Source organism: Neodiprion lecontei, chromosome 2, assembly GCF_021901455.1.
Source record: "Neodiprion lecontei isolate iyNeoLeco1 chromosome 2, iyNeoLeco1.1, whole genome shotgun sequence".
NCBI classification, from domain to species: Eukaryota; Metazoa; Arthropoda; class Insecta; order Hymenoptera; family Diprionidae; genus Neodiprion; species Neodiprion lecontei.
The window spans coordinates 38131534-38151606 of record NC_060261.1 but is presented as its reverse complement, the minus strand read 5'-3'; the positions used below and the strand labels follow the sequence as shown (position 1 = coordinate 38151606).

The window sequence follows — 20073 nt, the reverse complement described above, 5'->3', positions numbered from 1 at the left end:
TCTAATTGCGTGTTGGTTTGCTGTGACAATCACCGGCATTGTACTAGGAATTGAATGGCAGGTGGAAGGCGCACCAGCCGATGTTCTGCAGCAAGACAACGCATTGAAGAGCTTTATTCGTTATGGCAAAGGACTGGTATGTCATATTAATAGTTACCCTGGCGGCATCCTACTCGCATTTATACGGTTTATTCAACTCTTGACATATTCGAGAAGAGTGTTTGTTGATACAAAGAAGCAAAGTAATTTACTTGACAAATTTTACGAGCCGTGTGACCGCTTTGGGAAAAAAACAAGGCATAAAAATTAAATTTTTAAGTCGTAATGAACGCGTCGCAACGGTGGCACATCTCGTATCTCAGGTCTGGCATTTTAATGATCAATACTGTCGCGGCTCAATTCAACCCGAGCACCCCTGACATTTATTTGTCTCATTCTGTTTCAGGACAAAGAGCTGCAACTGGCTAGATATCTCCTGACGCACCAACTTATCTTCAACTCCAATAGTAAAAGAAATTCCGAGCTTATAAATTCGCTGTTGGGTTTGCCAAAGAATATTAATAACATTGGCAAGTGACATTATATACGGATATGCACATACATCGGATAGTCTAGAATAAATTAATGCAGTTCGCAAAAAAGCAAGTAATGCTTGATTAGTAGTTTTTGACAATATGATTCATCGGTACAATGACAAAGTAAAATTAATACTCGAATTTGCTTGAAACATTTTTATTTCTGTCTTCTATATCTTGATATTCGAATGTTGTACAATATACTCTGGCGTTTGCTTGACCAATAAATCGTAAACATAACTCTGTATAAATTGTTTTCACTACTTACCTGCTCGTATCCCGATTTTCTGTTTGAATTCACGTTGAATTCGATGTTTATAATCAAGCATGCAGAAATAGGATATTCATGATTGTAATACTGTATTGGTGACGATATCTTAAGCGGTTAAAAAAAATGTATTTACCTGTGAGCAGTGTTTAAGTGAAAATTTAAAAACGTAAAGAAATATTCAAAGGTTTCTGGTCTTTGATCTAGTAAAAATTCCCTATCGGCAAATATTAAATTATGCGCGTTCTTGAGATTCTCTTGAACGCAAAAAAATCACTGAAATAGATCATGACATAAGATTGATGCGAACGTGATGATCTATTACACGATCAAACAGCCGAAATTTGTTTAAACGTCAGTTCCACTAGATTTCAAGACGCGATTAGGCCAGCGACTACTTTTTGTGTTTAATGATAATGATTTCTTCGGTTCTTGACAAAAAAAACCTGTTCAGAGTATTGGATGTCATGACTCAAAAAAATTTATATCACGCTTGGCTATGTGAAAAAAAGTTGGCATTCGATCACGCGTTATCTCGTATTCGTATTTATTATAGTTACATGAAATAGGTTGATATTATACATGGAATCACAATCAATGATCAGTGTCAAAGTGCTGCTCATAATGAATTACAGTAAGATTTCGGCAACACTTCGCATACTGATTTATGTTTTTGTGCTGATTACAACTAATTAGTATAAAAATGATGATATTAGAATAATTCTAGTCTTGTACAGCCGGATAATAAACCAGTTAATGCAAACAAAAAAAAAACTAATATTACAGGATCGAAACCACTGTATCCAATTTCGCGCACGTTTTCCGAATTCTCAAGTATTGAATACCAAGCTTTACTTCAATCAGACTGATTAAGAACGACGCTGTACGAATAAGAATCACTATCGCTCCTTACGCTTTGTAATGTTAATTTTGCGTAGACTACGTATACCGCAATACTCTTATTGGGTAAAGACAGAAAATGCGTTCAGTCCTTTCATGTTGAAACATTTCACGTGAATAAATTATTTAGAAAGGAAATATGTCGAATTTGTAACACAAGAGAGTTGAGTGTCTAAAATATAGAGGATTTTACAAAGTGAGTGGCTTAGTCACAAATCCAATAGGATCAGTTTGCCGGATGTATGTGGCAGAAAAAGAAACTCAAATTTTGCTAACCACCGTTATTTTCACGAAAAGCCGCGGTAAAATTATGCATTTATTACACGTTTCATTGCTGAACCCACTCTCAAGATCTGTTCCGCATCAGTGGAACTTGAAAATGGGTAATTGTCTAAATTAAAATTTCAAGTGAAAGCCACCACCGACTGGAGGAGCTCTACCTCTTTCTAAAAGTCCCATATGAAATCCGGAGGAGCTTATATCTGCGTCATCTCCATCGCCTAGTTGTTTGTACTCCCTTCCACCACTCGGAGGTTTCGGCGATGCATTAGCTGTTCGAATTCCCAGCTCTGATTTAGCTGGCCAAGTTGGAAACATAGCTGGGTCGATTGGCAATGGTGCTTCGGTGAAATAACCATGTTTCAAAGCATCTTCTGCTGTGACACGTTGCTGTGGGTCGTAGGTGAGGAATCTGTAATAATTGAGTGATTCGTACAAGAACTTTCTTGAGATAAAAAAAACTTGAACTTGTAACAAGGATCTTCATAACAGATTGTAAAATTTAGCAATTCTAATTACTCTTTTTGCATTGAAATTTGTTTAACCTTTATTTAATAGCCACGGTTTTCCGTATAATTTTCACACTGGTAAAAAATAAAGCAGCGGAAGACAGCCAAGATGAAAGAGAAAAAAACCATGATATGCACTGCTTTTCATTTCTTGCAATTAAAAATGAAAACTGTGAAGTCAAACTCTTGATAATAGGAATTTTTTTTGTAGTGGCAAATTTCCTCTTAATCGTGACTAGTTAATATGGGTGAAGTTGTTACTTCGAATCCTTACTTGTTAAGTAATTCAATCCCAAGATCTGACAAAGACATGCTAAATCTTTGACGTAAATTGTTTACAGGATAGTGAGAAAATGGTATTTTCTGAACTACTGGTAATTTGTTATAACCAGGCCATACGCGTTCGCTTGGAGTTCCCAATTCTTTGAATATCCTGTTGAGTTGGTCTATTTCGGATTTGCCTGGAAAGAGAGCCTCCATTCGTAGTAACTCTGCAAATATGCATCTGGAAGGGAAGCTCCATGTTTAAGTATGCCAAATTGAATCAGAGTACTGCGTAAAATCGTAGAGCACACTGATACAGTAAACATTGGTTATCATGACATAAAATCAAGATAAATTCTCCTCACCCTACAGACCAGACATCAATGGGTGTGCTGTATTCTTTTCCATTCAGAAGCAACTCTGGAGCTCGGTACCACAGGGTAACGACAATAGGTGTATATTGCCTTAGTGGGGATCCATATTCTCTGGCAAGGCCGAAATCTCCAACCTTCAAGATACCTCTGTGGCTCAAGAGCAAGTTGGAAGTTTTTAAATCACGGTGAAGTATCCAGTTGTCATGTAAATGCGCCACAGCACGTAGAAGCTGTTGCATGAGACACTTCACCTCACCTGAAATGAACATTTTCATTAATATTATGAATAGTCTGCAGCATGCAGGCCATTTTACTTTCAGTTTGAGAGCGTATATTGATTCAGAGGGATATTTCAGTCATTGTTTATCCAGACGCTTGGTAAACATGGACATATGTTGAAAGTTGGATACTCCGTATCGAGTACTCACCAGGAATAAAGACCTGCTTTTTTTGCTTCATAGTTTCCATGAGAGACTTCAAGTCGTGCTCAACGTAATCCATGACTATGAATATTTTATCCATGTTACTGCCGACGACGATTTCTCTAACGGTAACAATATTCGGGTGCTGTGCTTTCAACAAGGTATTAATTTCTCGTAAACTAGTGATTGGAAAGCCCTCCTTTTCTTTCTCCATTTTTAAACGCTTTAATGCTACTATTTCTTCTGTTCGTTTATCTCTTGCTCTATAAACAACACCGTACGTTCCTTCTTCTATGCGGTTTAAGCACTGGAATTCCTCAACACTTCGACATCCTGAAATCCGGAAAATCTGAATATATACTTTACTATGTGAAAATCTTGTCTTGTGTAATTTTGTGAACCAAGCATAATCAAAATCGTGAATACAATGTAAATCTAATCTACACAAAAGTAAAAATATATAAAGTAAATAAGTATGATAGACTGCAATTTTGCTTTAAAGCAGACTCTCCATGTTTGAGACAAAAAAGAACTAGTGAGAAAACTAGTGACACGTTTAAGAAGTACAATACAGACTCGTATACTATGTGTAAAAAAATACAAATATTCTTTTCCACATAAACCATTGATAACTTTTAACTATACCTTGAATGGCAGGTAAATATGGTGGGATGGGAGGTTCCTCCTCTTTTTCTGGCTTCTCTTCTTCTTCAACGTCTTTTGTTGCTCCATTTGAATCAACACGTCCAGGAGAATCTCCGTCAGAATGATCAGACTTGGCTAATCGATCAACAGACAAAGGACTTGGATTATTGTAGTCTGATCCATCGTTTGATTCGTCATTTGATCCCTTATTCGAATCATTAGATTCGTCATCATCGTCGCTAGTACTTTCTGATGATTCAGTTGAAGGGCGATCTGACGACCTTTCTTGTGGACTTTCCACCTGCTCTTCTGACGAATGCCTTGATCTATACAATCAATATTATTGCCCAGTTATCATCATGGTTAATTAGCCAAATCAAAATTATTACGCCATATAACTGTGAAGTTTCAGTAACATTGACTTACTCAGGTGACTTTGATTGCGCTTCATCTGATGCATCTGGACTTAAACTTTCATCGGACAGCTCAACTATAGATGGCTCCTGATCCTGATCAGGGCCTGGATTATGTACCCGTTTTTCTCCTCTTTTTAGTCGTCGAGCCTCCAATTCTAATCTGGAGACCTCTTTTCTCCTCGCCATTTCTCTATCGGCCTCCAACAACCTGTAATATAGAGAAAAAATTTGGCTATCTGTGTGATTCGGATGTCATCACATTGAAAAAGTGCTCAATGACAGGATAAGTTACTATTTAGAGAAATTTACCTTTCTTTCCTCAATTCCTGTTCACTCATTTCTTTCGGGTCTTTATTATGCATAGGTATTTCATCAACATCCATATCTTCGCCATCATCTACATCAGTGATGTCCATTGCCTCTCTCAATTGCTTCTCTCTGTGCTCTCGATCCCTTTCAACTTTCTCTCTGTCTCGGTCACGATTTTTTTCATGCTTGTGCGATCTTTTGTGCCGTTTTTCAGGTCTTTCCATAGCTTCTGATTCTGAAAAATGGTCCTCCACTGGACGTACATGTCTTCGCTCTTCAGTGCGAACATCACGACGATCTCGAAGATCTTCAAGCATGTTTCGAACATCACGCCGTTCCCGGAGATCCTCTCCACGCCTTTCTTCTATGCGGATTTCTCGCCTTTCACGTGGTTCCCGCGTTTCACGCGTTTCCTCAACTCGGATCTCTCGGCGAGACTCAGATTTGTATTCGCGGACATCACGAGGCTCTTCACGCCGTTCTCGCCTTTTATCCAACAACCTGATATTATTCCTTAATTAATTTAGAAATTTTTTAACATCATAGCCAATTTGCGGATTAATTTGCTATACATGACTAATAATAACTGAGTTATTTGATGACTTTTAATACTTGAATATTAATTCATTTACCTTTCTCTCAAATCTTCTAAAACTCTATCGCCGGTGCTTCTTTCTTTGCGATCATGCCGCGATTCTCTATCTCTACTGTGTCCACTATCAATTCTCTCTGATCTCTCTATTCGATCTCTATCTCTTTTCGGTCCATCCGTCCGTTCTGTTCGATCCAAGACATCATTACCATGCCTGCGGTGTCTGCGATTAGAACAGTCATGTAAAAGCTGTTTATGATCCACAAGTCAAAAACACACAATTTTATACCCAAAAGAGAACAATCGTAACCCAATCAATAATATCTAAATTATACATACAATAATATACATAATTACCTGCGTTTATCTCTGTGTCTCTCATCGTCACGATCGTGATGACGAGACTTCCGCTCCTTCTCCTCCCTGCGATCTCTCCTCTCGCTGTGTTTTTCTCGTCTGCGTGACGAGTTGGATTTATGGTGTCTAATTACTGCTTGCGGTGGTTTTATATCTAGGGAATCTGCTGTGTCTGCACCATCTTCTTCAGAGAAACTGTGAAGAACAAGGATGTAATTTAAAATCTGTCACCATAGTCGTAATTTTCCGAGTTAAAACAACAGAATTTAGCATCAGAATTCGAACTACAGATCAAGGAAGCAAAAGTATCGTTTACGTTGCAAAGTATATGAAAGCTTGGTTTGAGATTCATGTAGGAATAAATAATAGAATCTTTCAAATAATGCGGAAAGATGTTACTCGTACAAATCGTGTATGAACGTAAGTTACCTTGAAAGAGGTAACAGATGAGAATACATACCTAAATTCTTCGATATCTTTACCAGGACTCTTTTTTAATTCACCGTCTTCACTTTGATTATCAACTTCCATCTCGATTTGATTATTTGTCACAGGCCACTAAGAATGGACGTGCGGCTCAGACAAGTTATACCTCCATTTTATTAAACCATCGCTTCATTCAACATATGCACGAATAGCGGAATCGTAAGGTTGGAGTTTCATGGACGCCAACATGATGCGGCAGCGCCACGCCGTGGACGGCGAAGGAACGCTCGTGAAAATGGGTACCGACCGTACCGACGCAACGGTAAGTGTTGTACCTCGTAACTACTTGTTGAGTTATTAATCGTAAGAATTTAAAACTCTTTAAGATTGTTAACTGGAAGTGTGAACAAACGGAGAAAATGAAGAAGCGAGAAGGAAATTCAATAAGCCGGTAACAGTTTTTTGAGGTCAGAAAATAATTTAATTTATTCTCATTATTCTAGAATCGTGCACTCGTGCATAATTAAGATGCCTTTTTATACGTTTATTACCGCATAGTTGATACTAAAAATATTGCGATGTGCCCAGAGCCTTTCATCTGAACAATAAACAGTAATAAAAAAGATATGAATAGTTTATTCATTTCAGTGCTTTACATGTATTAGGGTTCAAGAATAATGAGAATGAATTAGATTATTTCCTTATATCTTGAACAACTACTTCGTCTTGATTCTTCATTTGCTCCATTCTTTTACACTTCCAATTAACAATCCTAAATTTTTAAATTGCTACGGTAACAACGCAGCTGAGAACCACTGATTCAATCACAGATTTGATTAGCTGAAACAGACAAAAGGCTTGATTAACTGAAACAGACGAAAGGTTTGATTAGCTGAAACAGACAAAAGGTTTGATTAACTGAAACAGTCAAAAGATATATTTAACTGAAACATTCAAAAGGTACGATAAACTGAAATAGATAAAAGGTGTCATTAGCTGAAACAGACAAAAGATTTGATTAGCTGAAACAGACAAAAAATATGGTTAGCTGAAACAGACAAAAAGTATGGTTAGTTGAAACATTCAAAAGGTACGATAAACTGAAATAGATAAAAGGGGTCATTAGCTGAAACAGACAAAAGGTTTGATTACCTGAAACAGACAAAAAGTATGGTTATCTGAAACAGACGACAGGTTTCATTAGTTGAAACAGACAAATGATTTGATTAGCTGAAACGAAAGACTACATAATCACTAAAAAAATACTGTTGTACACTTGGGATATGTTTTATAAATACTTACGACCAAATTCTTCACTACCACTATACACCCCGTGATTTTTGTCCCCGTGAATTGACCGCTAGCTTGCAAATGCCTCACTTTCTCTCAGAACCAAAAAGTATCAAGTCAACGCGCAAAAGGCGTCGTCAATTTAAACTTGAAAACTAGATTGTTCGTAAGAAAATTGATTGACAAGCTAAAGGCTTAACACATCGAGAGTGCTTTACTTTTGCAGATACTGTTTACGAAATCGCTAAGTAAAAGGCGTGATCAATCGATTCGCATTATCAGAGTGGCGACAATTTTGCTCGAATGTAATTCCTTGACTTTTCACGTCAATAAAGTCAGCTGAAGATTGAAAGGGATTTATGAAAAAAAAGTACGTTTTTCCCTATGATTCATCATAATTCCTTGACTTTTCCTTTATTTTTGTCGATAGACAACATCCCCTGACGGCTTCCGGTTTTCCCAGTCTATCACCACTCTGATTATTAATTATCGCGCATAAAATGCGTCCGATTCCCGTGATTAATCTACGCGCAAAAAAGGCGCGACCGATTAACTTGTCAAAAAACCTTAAGTATCTAGGACTTGTCGCAAAATTCTGTAGAAACCCAATCCGCATCTGCGTCTTTTTGAATCCGACACATTGCGATGCGAATTGTTGTTCTGAGATGCGAGTCAAGTCCGGGAGGAAGGTTGGAGGACATGCATTATTGTGTGGCGTGACGGTCGGTGGTCCTCTTCGACGCGAAGTCTTCGGGCTCAGCATCTCTCCCATCCAGCGTACCACGGAACGCGATAGATGGTTCAGAGATGCGTTTTGCCCATTCAGACGATCACAGAAATCAGTTGAATGAAATAATTACCGATAATGACCAAATAATCGAATTGAATAACAACTGCAAAATGATAGCAGAGCGACAAAAAATGGGAAATTGAACCACGTTGGAATTTAAAAGCTCAGTAATAGTTCGAAGACTCTTATACTCGAGTATTTTACGTGTTTCTGAAAAAAAATCACTGTGATCATTTGACGCTGTGGATTACAAAAGTTGATAACATCGCGGCACATCGCGACCTTCCTACCCTCGCCTGATTCCCAACGGAACAACCCAACGGAAATGGTGAAGAGAGATTCACACGCACATCTGCATCAAACTCGCGACAGATCCCACAACGACCACCTACCTACCCGATTACCTATATTCGCTCTAAACGATTCTCCATTCTTTCCAACACACATCATTCTTCCTCATTTGCGCCGTGGTCACTGTAACTTACTTTTTCATTGGTTGCCTGTGGGGAGCAAAATGTTTTTGTACCATAGTCAGCGAAAATACTATTTTACTAACTGCTGGCTGACTATCGGTACATCAACCTTTTGTAAGATCGATTAAAAACGTCCTGTATGCTAATCAGCATTTTTCTAAGCGAGCTAAGCCTGTTATTATTCGATAGCTGCTGGGTACTAAAAAATGGAAAATGATTCAAGACATATCATGCAAGTTAATTACGTTACGTTCTGCCAGACTTTGAATTGCTATCGATTAAACAATTGTTGGAATATGTTTAAACCTCAGGTATATCCACCGCTTAAACGACATCATTGGAAAATTCAAACATAGGTAGGTAATTATATCAGTATAAGCTAAACCAAATTTGTTTTCGCGAATGTCGAGTAAGTGATAGTAACCTGTCGCGATGCTCATTCCACTTTCAGCAACGTGCAAAATTTCTAACTTTGAATGTCTATGGTAAAATAGGTCAGCTGCAATAAAAAAAGAAAACGATCTAACTTCACGTCAAGCACCGTTGCGATCAGGAATGAGCCTATCCATGCAGCTGAAATATCGAAGATTCGTGTAACAATTGTTACCGCCACGCCACGTGATGGAGGAGTCCCAGGGAAATACACCAATAACCCAAACGCATGCAAACTCACCAACGTTGCTGAGTAATGGAGAAGTTACTCGGATGTCTCTGCTTAACTCTGAAGAAAAAGAAAGCTCGAATTAATTTAGCAAACTGGATTTCCAGTTCTCTCATAAATTATTACTGTTGCCTACTTTTATATTTATTCCCCATATATTACGCAATAATAAAAATTAGGTATCAAATGTACCACATATTGAATTATCGAGCAATAATCAAAATAAGCTTTCTTACCTCCTCCGGGTCGCTCCACACTTTACATCTACGATCGCGTAGCACCTCAGGATGTATGGTGGTGACACACTTTTCACACTACACAAGAAAATAATTAAAGATTACTCGCACAATGTACTTGGATCATTGAGAGACGCGATCCGCGAACCAAAATCTGAGACACAAGTGACACGAAGGTCACGTTCCGCAAGGTCCGCTTGTTCAGAATGATAGCAAAAAAAAAAACCACTTGGGATGATTATCGGGGCATTTTCTTCGCACAACACGTCTGTGACTATGCAGCGTAATAATTACACTCGATTCCAAGCCCATTCGCACTTTTGTATTGTAGCTTGCTGTCTAAATGGACTGAGTTAAACTTGGTAACAATGCAACTACGCACTTAACGAAAATCTAGCCGCACAAACAATAACAAACGACATCCGACGCGGAGAGTCGATAATCGAATTCGCTAAAAGCTGAAGTTGCACCAAAGAATGAAAATTTGATACGCGAAAGTCACCTTCGATGTCCCCGATTGTTTTCATTTCGGTAACTCGGTTCTTTTATGGGCCACACGCTGCATGCCGTTCGGATATTATTCACAGTTAGTTTCGTGGGAATACACTGATCGAATAACGTTATACAGTCTTTTTTTAACCATAAAGTATCGGTGCTTGGCCATGTCCCGAATACTCGAAGCCTGTACATGGAGATCTGAATTGTCAACTTACGGCCTGCGTAACTTCACTACGGCTGCTCGGAAGCGACTGATTCCTCGCTGCGCTCGGAAGCAAATCTCGACCGGTCGGAAACGTCGTACGATTTGCGCACAATACGGTCAGATTTTCGAAAAATTGCCGTTACACGCAGCGTCAGGCGTAAATTGAAATTTTCTGGTGAGTTCCAACTGACTAAAATACGTTGACAGAAGATATATTCAGTCAGTCGTGGAGATCCAATTAGTCGAAAAGATGACCTGCAAAAACGCTTCTGAGACGAAAACTTTTCGAGCTCTGAAAATCGCAAACAAAGAAAGGTTAACTTTGGTTTTTTTCAGTGAAAATTTGGACGATTTTGAAAAATACTTTATCAATTGTTTGATGCACTATATCAATGTAATTTTGCGAGAGAAATCGATTGCGCGGAGTCCGATTACACCACAAAATACTCCATTCCGTTTTTCATTTTCTCCATTTTTTCAGACTCCCAATTAACAATCCGAGAATTTTTAATTTTTCGAATAAAAATCTAATTGAAATCTACTGATTTAACCGAGTGGGTTTCAACGCTTGGCATTTTGCCGTCATATCAGTACCATTTTCATAAGATCTTTCTGCCGCCGATGGCGTGGCGCTGCCGCGCGCACATAATGTCGTGCCGACGCTCACGGCCGACGATGCCAGAGACGTGAGAGGATTCTAATTGGAATCCGGAATGCTGGCCATCTTACGTTGTGTTCAAAGTTTCGTAACAACCAGTCTGGTACGTAATAAGAGGCGACCAAGAAGCATACCTATGGTATATCAACTGCGGTCGTTATTTATAAATTTTTTAGGCATCAGTTTAAATTTATTTGAGTTTAAACCACGATTTTTCAGGAAGAAAGTATTTTCACTTTAATAATCATTAATTACAAAATGTATACTAGCACACTTAAACCCACAGGTCAGATCACTGATTTATTATCTAATTGAAGAACATCTACTAAAAACTCAAGCGTCATTCTATCTTGAATTTATCGCCATAAGTTTATACCAGAATACAAATTAAATGTTGAATATACTTTTATTTTGGAACTTACACTTCTACACAGATGCGATTTTTATAATTTATCAATCTTTTAGATATAGAAGTTGTACACTTGTAGCATCAGTTTATTGAATGATGATTATCAACTACTTTAAAGCTTTTACTTCCACAATTTCTTGATGGACATATTCTTCTCGGAATCCTTTTGCATTACCTTAGCTACAGCCATTTCAAAATCTTCTTGGGTGACGTGGACACGACGTTCCCGAAGAGCGTACATGCCAGCTTCAGTACAAACACCCTGTAACAGTAAAATTCATTTTAATATTTGAATTTCTTTTTTAAGGCAGTTTAAGTCCCTCTTAGTTTGCAGTAAAACTTTTGGATGAACTCTAAAAAATTCTACTTGTAACAACTAGACAAATGTGATTACTGAAGCATCAATAAAGTTCTTGATGATTTGTTCATCCTTTTTAAAGTTAAAGAAGACTGGCTTACTTTGACTTCTGCACCGGAAGCACCAGGCATGAGTTCCGCAATTTTTCTCAGATTTATACCACGAGTTAAATTCATTTTGCGGGAATGAATTTTCAGAATATCAAGCCTAGCTTCTTCATTTGGAGGGGGAAATTCAATTTTACGATCAATACGACCAGGACGTAATAACGCCTGGTCCAAGATGTCAATGCGATTAGTTGCCATGATAACTTTTATATTTTTCGTTGCTTCAAATCCATCCAATTGATTCAGAAGCTCCAACATTGTTCTTTGGACCTATAGCAAAAAACATTACATTAACATAGATTACGATTCAGTGAGACTTCGGTTAAATCTCTACAATAAAAAGAACTGAATTGAAATACCTCACTGTCTCCGCCAGATCCAGATTCAATTCGAGAACTACCAATGGAGTCAATTTCATCCATGAAAATTATGGATGGTGCATGTTCCCTAGCCATCACAAAGAGTTCACGAACCATTCGGGAACCTTCACCAATGAATTTCTGGACTAGTTCCGAACCAGAGACTCGAATAAATGTGCACTCTGTATGGTGAGCAACTGCTCTAGCTAATAGGGTCTTGCCAGTACCTGGGAAGTGAATTTATATTTCTTTAAACTTGTAACAGGGTTTCGCATAATAATTTCATTTAGGATAAGATAAATTGATTTTAGTGTCATTAGCCAAATCGTTCATTTTTCCACGTATTCTCTAATTTTATTGAACTTGTTAAAATCATTCTGTGTCTCCACGACCAGAGCCATGAGAATTTGAAAATCTCAAAACCAATCTTAATTTATTAGTTTTGTTCACTTTGTTCTTACCTGGTGGACCGTAAAGAAGCACTCCTTTGGGCTGAGCGATTCCCAGGGCATCAAATAATTCTGGATGTTTGACAGGTAGTTCAATAACCTCTTTGATCTCCTTAATTTGTTTGTCAAGACCACCAACCATTTCATAGGTAGAATCCGGGACTTTTTCAACCATCATAAGGGATACCAGTGGATCAACTTTGTTGGGTAAAATTTTGTGGAGTGTGTAACTTTCATTTCGCAGGGCAACACGAGAGTTTGGTGTCACGTCATTTATATCTATGTTCTTGTCTAGATCTACGACAAATTTTCCTTCTGGATGGACTTTGACTAATACTTTCTTCTTGTCCATCGGCTTCACAACTTCTCCAACATACGAGCCTTGTTCTTGAAGAAGCTGTAATTCCTCACGCAACATTCGCACTGTATTGTATGAAAGAATTAGTTATTTTAATGAGATTCACTCGATGCGTCATATAAGCATTAAAGTACTTGGAATTTTTTCTTTTGCAACTGTACTGTTATTTTATTCATGTTATCATAATTGTCAAATAAGGAGCGCTGTCTACTTTCTCACGAAAAATGCCTAATACGAATTTTAGAAATTTGTTAATTATTCGTGACAGGACAAATGCTAGGGTTTTGTGTGGAATGAAAAAAGTGAGGTTACCTTTTGCATTCAGCTCGTTACGCTGAGCCTGCAGACGTCGGAGGTTCTGGCTTTTCTCAGCCACGACTAATTGCAGTTCTTCAATTTTTGTTATATAGTAAGGCTTGAAGCCTTCGCCCTTAATATTCTTATCGTCGATTTCCATCTGAAATGGGAAAACGGTATGAAACAATCGTACTCATCGTCCGTGTCAGTAACAGACACAAAATTCCATACGAAATAGTTACTTACCTTAGTTGTGAGCGTCATTTTGCGCTCGTATTGAGATACGGTTTTTGGCCGTTTTTATTCCTAATAATACTTGACAAGTCGAAGTCCGGCGTATCTCACGAATATCACTCAAAAATAATATTGTATTGACAATAAGCTCTCGGACTAGAGCAACGAGCGAGAAACCGCTTGTCACTGCCGTGGATGAAGAATTCCCTAGGCAGACGAAGGCAGGTCAAAATGTCAAGTGCCGAAAACTACACATGCGTTCCAAAATACTTGAATATTTCGCGACTACTCGTTATGTTGGTGTCCGCAGCGCTCTGCTGATGGCCACGACTAAAAACTTTGAAAAGGGCAGAAACTCTGATTCAAATTGATGTGCTCCAACACGTGTGGAAAATCTCTATCATTTGTAAACTCATCCTTATAAGTAGGTAAGCTACAATGCTTTATTCGTTATTCTACGAGATTTTGGCTCGCGGCCAATACTAACGCACTGCGTATCCTTTTTTGCGGAGTACCGTGATCATATTATCAACCAATCATGCCGCCAGTTCATAGGGGAATCCGCATGAGGGACAGCATATTCTTTCAATGGCTATAGATGCGTTCCAAAATACTAAGATACTTCGTGAGTGAACTCACAACAAAATTTCCACTAAATTTGGTTTTGACTATACATTAAGTTTCGTGGTTGAGTTTACGAGGTTTACGATAAAGATTATTGGGTGCTTTTCATTTACTGACTCAAATCGGCCTGTGTCGCTATTTCTGGTGTAACCGGCCAATGTGGGCAAAAGAATACACCAGAAATAGCGACGCAAGTCGACTTGAGTCAGTAAATGGAAGCACCCATTAGTGATGCACTTTCTTCCAATAAAGCTCCGTGGTTGAAACTTTGAAAATGAGCTTCGGGAATGTTACTAGACTTGTGCTCTTGCCTGCGCAAAAAGTTTTAGAACGCAACCCGCTGAGCTTCTGCCGTGGGTTCCTCTCTGGTTTCCCTGGTTTCCACAGTTCGATTCGTTTGATCAGCTGGAACGAAGGACGTCATCGTCCGCAATCCCGCAATATGTCAAAAATGTCGGGTGCGAATCAAAGAGTTCCGATTTCTGTTGACATCGGAGGTAATTGATCAATCATATGAAAGAATACTAAGTAGATTTATGATTTCAGTCAGCTCCTAAGAAACTCTCGCAACATCAATATTCTAGTTACACGCAAATGCAGCGTAGGAGACAACTGTTATTGTTACATCAGCTGCATCATTACTGTAGTCTTTTGTTTATTATTCTTTTTTGTGCTAAGTTTTCCGAACAAACGATCAATGTGTAGTCATATTCTTACGAGTCGTCTGAACGCTGCAATCATAATTCATTCCCATCATTTTTTTCGCTGTTCAAGCGTGTATATTAACTTCTGAACTGTCGGCAGTCAAGTTTGTAAACATGCTTTTACACTGTCTTTTATCTGTTCTTAAGGCACTCGAATATGTTATGCAAGATTACACACCTATAAGCGTCATTCCGCTGACTGCTTTTATAATAACCTCTAGCAGTTTCAGAGGATAACTCCATTCATTTATTTACTGAGTGTAAAGGGGATGAACGCATGATGCAAATAATAATTAACATAAAATATATTTAATTCATGAAAATTGAAAGACGTTTTAACTCCTTTTTTTAAATTGATTACATTCATCATCAAACCCAGAATTTCCTTGGAATTTTGATGGATTGGAATATTTAATGTTAGGTTCTGATTAAAATAGCAATAACTACGTAGAATGCTGATCAAGCTTGTTCCGTATTCATTGCTAGATATGCGGATCAAATACAAAGACAAGAGCGAAACATTCAGTGAAGATGATCTAAAGAGCAAAGAACCATTTGGTCAGTTTCAAGCATGGTTCGATGAAGCACGTGTGACACCAGGAGTGCTGGAGCCAAATGCCATGTGCCTGGCGACTGCAACTAAGTAAATAATTTGTTGTTTCCATTTCATGGGAAAATTTGTTATTTATTGATTCTGAATACATCAAATATTTTTCTCGAGAAATGCATTCTGGTAAAAATAAAAAGCTCGTATATAAGGTAATGCGATTATCATAACCGGCCTGGTACTCTGTTATTTATACATCAAATAGGATATATTGCTTTCGTTTGTTTATTTATTTTTAATTTCTTTTCAGAGATGGGATACCATCAGCTAGATATGTTCTTCTCAAAGGTTTTGGCACAGATGGATTTAAATTTTATACTAACTACGAAAGCAGAAAGGGCCGCGAATTGGTAAGATGTCAATGATTGGAAAGCATTGAATCGAAGAAAAGAAAATATTTATTTCTTAACATTTTCAGGAAGAAAATCCAAACGCAGCTTTGACCTTTTACTGGGAGCCAACGAGGCGATCAGTAAGTGTCTGGAACGTTTTGTCAATTATTGGTACTAAATACGGTAAACACACTGTTGCATTATTTCCTCAGATACGTATCGAGGGAACTGTTGAAAAAACCTCTGCAGCTGACTCTGACGAGTATTTTCAGAACCGACCTTTTCACAGCCAGCTAGGTGCACACGCTAGCAAGCAGAGCAGCGTTATTGCTGGTAGAGAAACGCTGATGGTGAAGGAAAGAGAACTACTGGCCCAAAATACTGAGGGACAAGTCAAGAGACCAGAGTGTTGGTGAGTGCAGCATCCAGTTTGATTATGTGGTTCAGTCAAACACACAAACATTCATTGTTTTTTTGTTTAGGGGGGGGTTCAAAGTGATTCCACGTTCCATAGAGTTCTGGCAAGGTCAGAGTGATCGTCTACATGATAGAATAAGGTTCAGACGTAGAGAACCTCACGACAAACCAGACGGAATTCTTCTTCATGAAGGGGAAGATGGTTGGGTCTATGAAAGACTATCCCCATGATGTCTCGAGATAGGAAATTTAAACATATCTCTGATTCACGTGAAAGTTTATTTTTGTACATGACAACAATCTTTAGCAAGTTTTCAAATGTTATTTTATATTGAATGAAAACGACTTTCTTGACCTTGTTGAATTGTTGTGTAAATATTATTCTTGGATATAAAGGTCATAAACAAAAAACATTATTTTTGTGTTAACGTTTCAGCCCGGATGGGGGCCCTCCTCAGAACAATTTATTTCAGAACATCTGTCATGAACAGTAAAAATTTTTATAATGTACAACAGTTAGTTATCACAAAATTATATGTGATAAGCAGGATTGTTTGTGCTAATATAAATAAGAGGGATTACCTGATGATGAACTGGCACTTCCAATTTACGAAGAAAAAGAACGAACGAGTAGTAGTAATGAATGCGCGTTAGAATAATCGAATAAACTCAAAACGTTCATTTTTAAAAACACACAACGACCGCAATGCGAAACTCCCAAGCATTCATCTGGGTTGGTAATTGAATAAAAACACACAACGACAATTTTTTGGTTTTGAGACTAGAACACTTTTGAACATGTGGAACGTCCGGAGTGTAGTTCCAATTTTGTAAGATCTGGGATGGCGAGAATGAAAATTTAAGTATAATACCTTTGTGACCAGGTGACCTTATGGAACCAGTCAGTTTTGATGAGCTGGTTATCATTAATGATCAGAACATCCAAAAGGTTAATTCGACGATTACACTCTATTTCAGAGGTGAATTGTAATCTCGGATGGAATTGATTGAAAATAGATAGCATTTCGTCAACTTCATCAGAAGGGACCGCTGTGATTATGTCATCTACATATCTGAAGTAGAGAGGAGGCTCGAAGTCCAGTTTTTTTAGCCAATGTTGTTCAAGATCATACATAACCAGATCCAACAAAATTGGAGAAAACGGCGAGCCCATGGGTAAACCATGGGTTTGAGCGTAGTTGGTATTATTAAATTTAAAAGTGGCAGCCTTAAAACAAATATTCAATGCGTTTATAAGTTCGTTGAGTGGAACAGGAATCTTGTCTACAAATTGATGCCAACACTGCTTCACCGCGTTAATTGCTAAATTTTGTGGAACATTGGTAAACAATGACACTACATCTAGCGAAACCAACACATGATCAGGTGGAAGAAGAAAGTTCTTGATAGCTTTAACAAAAGCAAAACTGACTTTAACACGTGACACAGGAGGGACAATGTTATTGCCAATCCATTTACTAAGGAAGCGAGCTAGATTGATGGTGGGACTATCTGTGAAAGAAACTATGATTCTTAACGGTGTATCCGGTTTATGAATTTTAGGTAGCCCGTAAGCTCTAGGTGGTACACAAGTTTTTGAAATTTGCCTAAGTTGATCAGAAATGTGTCTACTTTTGGACCAATCCATCGTTATTTTTTTAACTTCCTATTGAAGGGTACACGTAAGATCAAATCTAACAGCTTTGTAGGTGTTGTTGTTGGAGAGTTCATGTAACATTTTTTCCTCATAGGTTTGATTATTCATAACAACGGTCGTGTTGCCCTTGTCTGCCTTCAAAAAAAGTAAATCCTTTTTATGTTTCTGAAAGATCTTAGTTTCTTTAATCTTGTCAAGGATTTTCTTGTCAACATTGTTATTTTATAATATAGTGAAAATGTTCTCGATATATCCTCAAGAATATTAGTGGGTAATTAATTAACTATAATGGACAATAATCTTATCTCAGGCATTTTTGAATCTCAAGTCCTGAATGTCAGCTTCAATATTTCGCGTTGTACACCTGAAATATTTATAAATTTGTCATTATTGCTAGTACTAGGGTAATGGTAATTGAATATTTTTGTTACAAACCTTCATCACTGTTCCACACTGTTTTGGTTTCGAATATTTTCTCTTTTTCAACGAGGTCCTCGAATTGCCTCATTCCTCCTCCAACTCCAAAGTAATAAACTTTTCCAGCAACGTAACTAAAATTAATTCTCAGTGAAGACAATTTTGTGTTCAAGTAATCCGCAGTGTAAGCAATGATACATTCACAACAGAACATCTCACAAATCAATGAGACTAATCTGTTAATTATCAAACTTACGCTGAACCATTTTTCTTCAATTGGGTCTTGAAGATATTATGCAATTTCTTTTGATTGTCAGGATTGTAGATCGTTTCGCTGGTTAAAATTAAGTCATATTTCTCATAATCGTTTCTATATAATTCCCCACGTAACTGTATAAAAGAGGCCCAATCGCCGGAAAAAAATGCGCATCGTTCTTGCACGTGTTTTCGATCATTAATATTTAAAATTACATTTGGGATAGTCACGGACTTTATTACTTCTGTGTTCTGGAACATAACATAGGTGTCAGTGGCATATTAGAGACTGGTTATGTTAAGACAAAACAAAATTGAACAAAGAAATTTTCATACATAATCCTGAAAATGAACACTGGCTCCATTCAATAATGCTAGAATACCAATAATCCCTGTGCCACATCCTAGATCTAGAACAGATTTATTTTCTAATGGAATTTTGTCACCTATTAAGTACTTTCCCAGGTCGTAACTGCATTCCCACACTTTCAATCCACCTGTGTTGCAATGAATAATTTCAAATAAACCAGTGTGTTACATTATTGATAAACATAAACAAATGCGATCGTACAGATAATCCGAGTCAAGTTACCTTCATATTTTGCTGGTATCAGATCCGAATGCTGCGATTCAGCCTCAACAATATTTTCACAATTTTCTTGTTGCAGATCTATTACCACTTTGTCAGAATGAATAAGCTTCAACCTAACGTCATAAAATAAATCACATTCCTTAAAGTCGTCATCCTCACAGCACTTTTTGGATAGCTGCTCATGGGATACTTCTATCTTCACTGCAGGAAACCAGTCCAGCACAGTCCCTATGCTTTCAACCTTGTCTAAATGAACAATAACTTTATTTACAAATCTATCTTGCCGCATTGAGCAATCAATCTGATGTTTAGTGTCCGAGCTTGCTAAATTTGACTGTGAAATTCCAGATCAATATTTAAAAAAAATAGCGTGTTCGGCAGGTCGAGGGGACAAAAGAACGTAACAAAGAGAATTCAAAGTCGAGCGTTGTCGCTGTTGTCAACAATGTAGCGTGTATAACCTTAATGATAGACAATGAAATTTGTAAACATTTGAAAAAATTACCATTTTCTTCCTTCGCGTTATCGACGCTGAATCCAAATTTGAACATAACGTTAGAGGATTGTCGTCACGTTAACTGAATTATAAAAACAAACACGTGAAGCAAACCAACATGCGGATCATACGTGCAAAACACGCTGCTTGTAAATGGTCGATCAAGCTTAATGGTGGTTCTGACAGATGACGTTAGTGATGTTACATCCGATTTCTGGTAACTTGACATGTCCATACGCATGCAATTTCATGCA

At 37.8% G+C, this 20073-nt stretch overlaps 4 protein-coding genes across 6 annotated transcripts; 1 reads left to right on the top strand and 3 right to left on the bottom strand.

Annotated features, from left to right (window-relative positions):
• Window positions 1-1373: 1373 nt before the first annotated feature.
• On the bottom strand, window positions 1374-6552 carry LOC107216601 (cyclin-dependent kinase 11B). 3 transcript variants are annotated; one of them, XM_015653842.2, is made up of 10 exons: window positions 6371-6552; window positions 5911-6105; window positions 5594-5776; window positions 4962-5474; window positions 4663-4860; window positions 4237-4562; window positions 3598-3924; window positions 3161-3425; window positions 2806-3036; window positions 1374-2434 (listed from the first exon to the last, which is right to left on the bottom strand). In XM_015653842.2, the coding sequence occupies exons 1-10, from the start codon at window positions 6439-6441 to the stop codon at window positions 2140-2142; spliced, it is 2604 nt and encodes an 867-aa protein (XP_015509328.1). In that variant the 5' UTR covers window positions 6442-6552; the 3' UTR covers window positions 1374-2139. The 3 variants fall into 3 exon arrangements, with proteins under 3 accessions (XP_015509328.1, XP_015509329.1, XP_015509330.1); XM_015653843.2 differs by having other exon boundaries at window positions 4962-5462; XM_015653844.2 differs by having other exon boundaries at window positions 4962-5447.
• A 4982-nt stretch (window positions 6553-11534) lies between these two features.
• LOC107216604 (26S proteasome regulatory subunit 8) lies at window positions 11535-13933 on the bottom strand. The gene is made up of 6 exons (XM_015653845.2): window positions 13731-13933; window positions 13500-13644; window positions 12842-13252; window positions 12381-12607; window positions 12016-12291; window positions 11535-11818 (listed from the first exon to the last, which is right to left on the bottom strand). Exons 1-6 carry the CDS (start codon window positions 13746-13748, stop codon window positions 11678-11680), a joined length of 1218 nt encoding a protein of 405 aa, XP_015509331.1. The 5' UTR covers window positions 13749-13933; the 3' UTR covers window positions 11535-11677.
• Window positions 13934-14505: 572 nt separating this feature from the next.
• Window positions 14506-16815, top strand: LOC107216577 (pyridoxine/pyridoxamine 5'-phosphate oxidase). The gene is made up of 6 exons (XM_015653816.2): window positions 14506-14839; window positions 15533-15689; window positions 15904-16003; window positions 16072-16125; window positions 16198-16397; window positions 16468-16815. The coding sequence occupies exons 1-6, from the start codon at window positions 14617-14619 to the stop codon at window positions 16631-16633; spliced, it is 900 nt and encodes a 299-aa protein (XP_015509302.1). The 5' UTR covers window positions 14506-14616; the 3' UTR covers window positions 16634-16815.
• On the bottom strand, window positions 16280-19990 carry LOC107216599 (histidine protein methyltransferase 1 homolog). The gene is made up of 6 exons (XM_015653840.2): window positions 19829-19990; window positions 19324-19569; window positions 19068-19228; window positions 18733-18983; window positions 18495-18610; window positions 16280-18423 (listed from the first exon to the last, which is right to left on the bottom strand). The coding sequence occupies exons 1-6, from the start codon at window positions 19872-19874 to the stop codon at window positions 18383-18385; spliced, it is 861 nt and encodes a 286-aa protein (XP_015509326.2). The 5' UTR covers window positions 19875-19990; the 3' UTR covers window positions 16280-18382.
• Window positions 19991-20073: the final 83 nt, after the last annotated feature.

Coding starts and splice junctions, on each gene's coding strand:
- LOC107216601 (XM_015653842.2), bottom strand. CDS start 6,441: ATGGAAGTTGATAATCAAAGTGAAGACGGTGAATTAAAAAAGAGTCCT. Junction 5,475..5,593: donor TTAGAAGATTTGAGAGAAAG/GTAAATGAATTA, acceptor AAATTAATTAAG/GAATAATATCAGGTTGTTGG. Junction 4,563..4,662: donor GCGCAATCAAAGTCACCTGA/GTAAGTCAATGT, acceptor TTGATTGTATAG/ATCAAGGCATTCGTCAGAAG.
- LOC107216604 (XM_015653845.2), bottom strand. Junction 12,608..12,841: donor GCTTCTTTACGGTCCACCAG/GTAAGAACAAAG, acceptor TTCACTTCCCAG/GTACTGGCAAGACCCTATTA. Junction 12,292..12,380: donor GATCTGGCGGAGACAGTGAG/GTATTTCAATTC, acceptor TTTTTGCTATAG/GTCCAAAGAACAATGTTGGA.
- LOC107216577 (XM_015653816.2), top strand. CDS start 14,617: ATGAGCTTCGGGAATGTTACTAGACTTGTGCTCTTGCCTGCGCAAAAA. Junction 15,690..15,903: donor TGCCTGGCGACTGCAACTAA/GTAAATAATTTG, acceptor ATTTCTTTTCAG/AGATGGGATACCATCAGCTA. Junction 16,126..16,197: donor GGGAGCCAACGAGGCGATCA/GTAAGTGTCTGG, acceptor TTATTTCCTCAG/ATACGTATCGAGGGAACTGT.
- LOC107216599 (XM_015653840.2), bottom strand. CDS start 19,874: ATGTTCAAATTTGGATTCAGCGTCGATAACGCGAAGGAAGAAAATG. Junction 19,570..19,828: donor TAACGCGAAGGAAGAAAATG/GTAATTTTTTCA, acceptor TTGTTCATTTAG/ACAAGGTTGAAAGCATAGGG. Junction 18,984..19,067: donor GTGTTCATTTTCAGGATTAT/GTATGAAAATTT, acceptor GTTATGTTCCAG/AACACAGAAGTAATAAAGTC.